Source organism: Zea mays, chromosome 2 (assembly GCF_902167145.1).
Source record: "Zea mays cultivar B73 chromosome 2, Zm-B73-REFERENCE-NAM-5.0, whole genome shotgun sequence".
Lineage (NCBI taxonomy): Eukaryota > Viridiplantae > Streptophyta > Magnoliopsida > Poales > Poaceae > Zea > Zea mays.
This window is the reverse complement of record NC_050097.1, coordinates 215,790,762-215,797,614: the sequence shown is the minus strand read 5'-3', so window position 1 is coordinate 215,797,614 and position 6,853 is coordinate 215,790,762. Positions and strand designations below refer to the sequence as shown.

The 6,853-nt window shown below is 49.4% G+C and overlaps 1 protein-coding gene across 1 annotated transcript; it reads left to right on the top strand.

Annotated features, from left to right (window-relative positions):
* Positions 1-1,524: 1,524 nt before the first annotated feature.
* Positions 1,525-4,146, top strand: LOC103647801 (classical arabinogalactan protein 4). The gene is made up of 2 exons (XM_008672310.4): positions 1,525-2,296; positions 3,746-4,146. The coding sequence occupies exons 1-2, from the start codon at positions 1,679-1,681 to the stop codon at positions 3,821-3,823; spliced, it is 696 nt and encodes a 231-aa protein (XP_008670532.1). The 5' UTR covers positions 1,525-1,678; the 3' UTR covers positions 3,824-4,146.
* Positions 4,147-6,853: the final 2,707 nt, after the last annotated feature.

The following is a 6,853-nucleotide window of genomic DNA, read 5'->3' as shown; positions in this document are numbered from 1 at the left end:
ATATCAATATTTGATCATTTATTTATTTAATTTTTACATCATAAAATAAATAGATAAATAAATATTAAAATGTCTCTAATGATATATAAGCCATAATAAAATAAATGATAAATAAAATGAACAGTTAAACAAGATACATAAAAGTTAAAAAAACGTCGTGTCGTGTACTTTGTGACTCTGTTTGGACCTTGGGTCGGTCAGCTTTTGATGTCAAGCACGGCTACATTTTCCGATGTGTTCTCCAGGTTGTGGCGAAGCCTCAAATGCAGTACGTAGAGTGGAGCAGAAAATTTGACGGGTGCAGTGAAGCTGTCCTCAAAGATGATGCGAGGTTGAAGTTTTCTGTCACGTTTGTTGTCGCATCCATCTCCCTTTTGTGCTTGACTTCGACTTTTTTCCAAGCTCGTAGAGCCCATGAGCTTCGGCCCAATGGGCTTCAATCGCTTTGGGGGTGGGATCAGGAATAGTGAGGCCTGTTTGTGGAGGAAATTTTCAACCCAAGTCCATCTTCCTATATGGCTATAATAACGCTGGCCTCCTCCGATTCCAAAGATAATTTATCTCTTCACTCTCAATTCTAAATTTTAGATAAAGGAATTTCATCTCTCAGTTCTAAATATTGGATAAACGAAAATCATATACTGCCTTGTAACATTAGTTACTAACGGAATGCAGAGCAGAAAACGTATCGTGCGGTCTGCGGAGTAGCTGGACACACCCGCTCTTCTAAGAAAGTTTCAGGCTGATGATTAAGGAAAGCAAAGCCACCAATTATATGCTACTCCATCATTGGCAGAGCCGACTGATTATCCGATAATTTGATAGGACTCACCAACCGCCATCGATTTGTGTCGGTGCAAACTGCCCACGAGGAATAAATTTACCGTGAGTAGTGTGTATATAGAGGCATTAAAATAAAGCCCATATTCGCAAAAAAACAAATGTGTAGATTAAAAGAGTTATATATTATTAAATTTTATAATGATATAAATTACATGAACTCCATATCAATAACCATATACCATGCTTTAGAGCTGAGCAGAAACAAATGTCGGATGATAGTGCGGAAAGAAGATTAAAATCGAGCCGACCCTTCTGTTGGAGAAATTTGTATTTTTGACACTCTAAACAAATGACTTTGTATAATCAACACTTAAAAGATTAACTTCGTAAATTTGACACCCACATCACTGTCTCTTTTATTTAATTGACATTTTATATCTTTATTAATTTATGCCAACGGGCCCCTGTACACGTACACCCTCTCCTCTCGTCTGTGAACCGCTGCGTCCCGACGCGTGCGTGTCCACTGCACCGACTGCCCAAAACAAACGGCTCCTTCCTACCCCACAACAAACCACAGTGGTCTGGTCACCCCGTCCTGCACTGCACAGCACGAACACAACTCATCGGTCCATCGACCCACGTGAACGCGTGCCACCAACCGGCGCGGGCGTCCCCACCCTGCACATGGCCCCGCGGGCCCACCGCCAGTTGTGAAAATCCCGCCGCTCCATCTCCTGGCTGGCCTCCGCTTCGCTTTCCTTCCCTTCCCTGCCGGCTGCCGCCGCTGCTATTTATCCCTCCCACTCTCTCCCTGCGACTCCAACCGCTGCAGCAGAGACGCCCGAGGCAGCGCAGAGCAGCAGACCGCACGTCACACACCACCATTGCAGCAATGGCGCGCGCCGGCGCTCTCTGCCTGGCGCTGCTGTGCCTCGTAGCCGTGCACTCGGCCGTGGCGCAGAAATCCACCCCGGCCCCGGCCACCGCACCGGCCGCCACCACCAACCCACCGGCGACCCCGTCCAAGAAGACGCCCGCGCCAGCCGCGGCGCCGCCCACCACCCCCGCCACCCTGGCCCCGGCCGCCGCGCCGCCCACCACCCCTGCCACCCCCGCGCCCGCCGCGACCCCGCCAGCCACCCTGGCTCCCGCCGCGTCGCCGCCCAAGGCGTCCCCTCCCGCACCGGCGCCCAAGGCCAAGGCCACCCCGCCCGCCCCCGCCGCCTCCCCGCCGGTGGCCGAGCTGCCGCCAGCCGCCTCGCCCCCTGCCCCCGCCCCCGCCTCCCCGCCCACCAAGCCCGCCGAGGTCCCCGCGCCCGCGCCGTCCAAGAAGAAGAAGAAGCCCTCCTCGTCCTCCAAGAACAAGAAGAAGAAGTCCAAGGCCCCAGCCCCCGCCCCCGTCGTCGCCGAGGCACCCACCAGCTCCAAGCACTCCAAGGCTAAGGCGCCCTCAGCCAGCGAAGCCGACGCGCCCGGCCCGGTCGGCGACGCCGCCGCCGCCGACACCGCGGTACGTTCGTTGCCCACTGCTGCTCAGCTCTTCCAGTTTCCATCATTTGAAACCCCATCCCATTGCGTGCCTGAATTACAGTTTCCAGCTGCTCGTTTTACACCGAGGTTAGAGTAAAAAAAAATCGACGCTATCGTTACAACATCACCAATCACGTCTGACAGTGAGATAAAGCAATAGCCAATTGATTTGACAAATGATTGTTTAGTAGGAGCAGCATCACCAGACCTGTGACCATAACGAGTGAAAAAATTAGGTTTGAGCACCAAACTACACCGACATGTCGGCCATGGGCGCATGTGATTCCAGCCTTGTCACGGACATTGTTAATGCGGCATTTGATGAGAGCTGTCGCATTTAGTATTCCATCACGTACAGTACGTCGTACAGTATTAAAATGTTTTTTTGCACAGTGCGTTTGTGTACGGTGCAGTCACTAAACAACCCTGCTTTCTGGAAGCTTCTTTGCAAAGTAGTAGTACTGTAATAAGTAACGGTCAGTAAGGAGACTGAGCAGCCAGGCGTCACTCACGTGACTATCCGTGACAAAAAAAAAAGTTTTGATCCCACAACACTTGCGGATCACCATTCCGTTGATATAAATACCTGTTATGTATTCCGTCTCGGATTAAATTATAATTATAACATATTTTTTTATTATTAATATAAAATATTATCACTTATATATGTTGTCAGATGCTAGAAAATCATTATATATACATTAAAATAAATATATTTGAACAAAGAGTTATCTCATAACAATATAATTATTTATTTTTATAGTATATAAAAACATCATTATATATACGTTTAACTGCTCTCAGCGAGGACAAGGACAGAGACGAGTAATGTCTTCCCATCACCGTTCCCCGTTTATCTGTCGGGAAGGATTTTTCCCGGTTACATCGGGGAGAAACTTCGATGTTCTTATCGGAATTCCTCGCCCCCGAATCCGGAATCTGGGCCGCTGTATAAATATTTTTTTAGTAACGGTCAGTAAATAAGGGCATGTACAGTGGTGTTTAATGTGGGGGCTCTTAAGGTGTTTTAGAGGGTTATTTTCAAAAAAATCTTAGAGCCGTCTCTCAATGAAGAGACGCCTCTGTCTCGTAAACCAAGTAACAACAGACGCATCACTTCCCACTGTACGAATTTGTCGTCTGTTCTATCGATCTGATGCTATACAAATACATTTCATTCTGTATTTATTAATAGACTACGTTTATAGACACTCCATTATACAATAGATTCTCTTAGTTGTCTCTTGTGCTTGGAGAACCGTTTTGGTGTCTCTCCACTGTACATGCCCTAAGGCGCGTGAGCAGCGAGCCGCTGTATAAATATCGTTTAGTGACTGGTGTGGCAGGTCACTGTATAAATATATATATTTTTGGCTACAACTACAACGTCGGTGACTGACGCATGCCTCGATGTTGGTGAAATGTGCAGGCCGCTGGAAGGACCGTGGCAGGCGGAATCATGGCAGCGGGCGCGCTGGCGCTGGGCCTCGTCGGCCTGCTCGACTAGGCACGGCACATCATGCTGCCTGGGTCCGCCCGCCGTGACGACGACAGAACTCCGACGCGGAAGATGCAGCCGGTGCGCCGCGCGCGCTCAACTTCCATGGATGCCGCCGGCTGACGGTTGTACTCTTGTCCGTTTTTTAACCGGGCCTCGTGTATGTAGTAGTACTAGTGCAGTCAGTGCCACTCACGTTTTGGGTGCCGGTGCTACGTGCGGACGTACCGCCGCCGCCTCGGATTCTTTCTACTATTCTCTTCTTTAATTTCCTGTACCACTGCCACCTCATCGAGATGATTTATTTATATCTTTATTCCGCCCATTGTACATGACCCCACCATCGCGTCCTTTTTTTTTTTTGGATAATGAGATCCGCCGCCCGTCTTCTTCATGCCCGTGTCCGGACCGAACGGGCTGGCCTGGCAATCTGGCATCCGGCTGGCACCACGTGTCCGTTGGAGTGTGTTTTTGTTGCTTTGCCTGTTTGGACGAAACATCGCAGCGGGCTACATGGCGATGCTCGTCCGCAGTCGCAGCTATGGATCTGCGGCCTTTGCGGGGAGAGAGGAAGACAAGGACAAGCAGCCAGTGTCGCGATAGCGAGTTGTGTGCTTGTGGCCAAATGCTCATATGTCGGAGACCCCAGCTGAGCTGCCTGCTACCTGGTGGTATATGCGCGGCGCAGATGGGCATCAGCTGGCAGTAACGATATACTAACTATCACCAGTCACACACAAGGTTCATCGGCAACCAGGATAATCTGTGAGGAAATTCTTCCTGGACTCAAATACAGGCTGCTGTGGGATGGAAAGGGCCACAAGTACGAATTGGGCCGGCCGGGGGAGGTAGGTTGGAGAGATTTTTAGCCCAAATAACAGAATTCCCCTGCCTGCTTGTCCTAGGCGCCAGCAGGCCCGATCACCAGCCCACGCAGCCTACCAATGCCATCCATCACATCCGTCTCGGCCATCAATCAAACGGACAGAAACCTTCGGATGGATTGTGTTAAGTAACCCTAGTTAGGGTTATGTGGGCAAATACCTGTTTTGCCTCTGAGGGGTCTTACATGTCTATATAAGGAACTTGTACACCCTCTCATAATACAGAGATTAGAAAGAGGCCAGAGGCCCAACCCTATATCTTGTGTCTCGTGTGTTTCCTCTGTAGTGTATATGTGAAGGGAGACGGGTCTTCTACAACTTCTTGTGCCTCTACTGCTGACGGGAGGGAAGGGAGCGGATCTGGTGATTCGTGGTAACGTAGTTCTCAACACGTTATCAGCACGCTCTACCTCAACGTTGCTGCGAGATCAGATCTGCATCAACTCTTCGTCAAGCCGGCAGGTCTTCCGGCCTAGCCGAACTGTCCTACGCGACAGGCTTCGATTTCTCTACACAATAAAGTTGTATGTCTTTCTCGGCACATTTAGATCTACTGTTCTATATTGTTTATTGGAAGAGAACGCGTGCTAGCCGGAGCCCTGCGCAGTAGCCGACGGCTACTCAGCCACACGCACCTGAAGCGTCGCATGGCGCAGCGAGCGAGTGGAGTGGAGTGCATGACGGCGGCGACGGGGCCAGGACAGTGCTCATCACGGGGTCAGTGGCCTGGGCCCTGGGCCGGACCCTGACGGTCGAGCTCGTGCGTCACGGGCATGCGGTGGTCGGCTGCGTCCGCTCCACCGAGCAAGCACCTCCGCTCTCTCGAGGCAGGTATCATGTCGTTGTACGCCACGCCGGAGACCATGGAATTACGAGCAATTCACGGGACGATGGCCCTGGTGAGCCGGTCAACCAAGCGGCTAACCCGTTGGAAACGCTCCTGCTCCCGAAACGGCCGCGCGCTATTCTCTTCCAGTCGAGCGGCTGGCAGTTGAGCGTCGCTTCCGTAAAGAAAACAAAAAAAAGAATTTTTTTTTGCATGCGTGCATGCAGGACAGTCTAGTACCTCTACATGGCCAAGTAGATGAAAATTCAAACCCACCCCCTCCCGACGCAGGCAGTCCAGGACCTCTGCATCTGCATGTGATGGCAATTGGCATTCGCTGACCTGCTGTGTTCTATAAGCAGTTGCCAAATTCTTTAGGGCTTGTTCGGTTCTATCCCAATCCATATGGATTGAGGGGGGTTGAGGGGGTTTCAATCCCTAGTAAGTCAAAATCCCCTCTAATCCGTATCAATCCCCTCCAATCCATATGGATTGAAAATAACCGAACAAGCCCTTAATCGGATCTGCAGTCCATTTTTTAGTCTTCGTATATCTTTCATCGTTTCTTTTTATTTATACAGAAACTAATTATTTCCCGTCGTAAATAATTAGTAGCATAATACACACTTAAATATAGAAAATGTCCTTTGCATCTAATGTATATTAATTCTGATTTTTTCTGCTTTTATTCCCATCGTAAATAATAAGCAAAAAAGTATTAAAATGCATACGAAGGTTATATTTTGTGCATACTTAAATCGCTCTAAATATTTGTGTTGCGTTGAGCTTCAGACTCACGACGAGCGATTAAATTGTATAGTGGATACTCGGGCACACCGATGAGGTTGCGCTATTTATCGACTGAGTTTTGGCATTGGCTGCGCCCTGGCAACACGACGCAGTATTTGTGTCGTCCGAACTTGGCTGCGTCATGTGATTGTTATGTAGCACTCTCGTTTAATCGGACAGCTCCCGTTGAGTCGAACCGCCATCGCAGAGTCGCTTATTTTTCGCATGCCCTGTAGGCACTGTCTGTCTGCCGCGAGCCACAATTGCGCCTGTTGCGTGAATTTATCGTGTACCCCAATTACCGAGCCATAATTGTGCCTGTTGCGCATATTACGAAGGCTTGTTGTGTTGTCGTAGCCCTGATGGTCGCACACGCGTTTACGCCAGATATACTAGAGCTTGTACTCGCGTAGATTGTGGTGGGTTGTTCAAGCCCCTGAAGTCACATTATGTGCAACCTTCGTAAATAATTTTGTTTTCGCTCTATATTTTGTTTGATTGTGTTGTGTGGCATCATATATTTATATATATCGCCAAGTG

Excerpts from the sequence above, each read along its gene's own strand:
- LOC103647801 (XM_008672310.4), top strand. The coding sequence starts at position 1,679 with ATGGCGCGCGCCGGCGCTCTCTGCCTGGCGCTGCTGTGCCTCGTAGCC. Across the intron at positions 2,297-3,745 it reads CCGCCGCCGCCGACACCGCG|GCCGCTGGAAGGACCGTGGC; the intron begins GTACGTTCGTTG and ends TGAAATGTGCAG.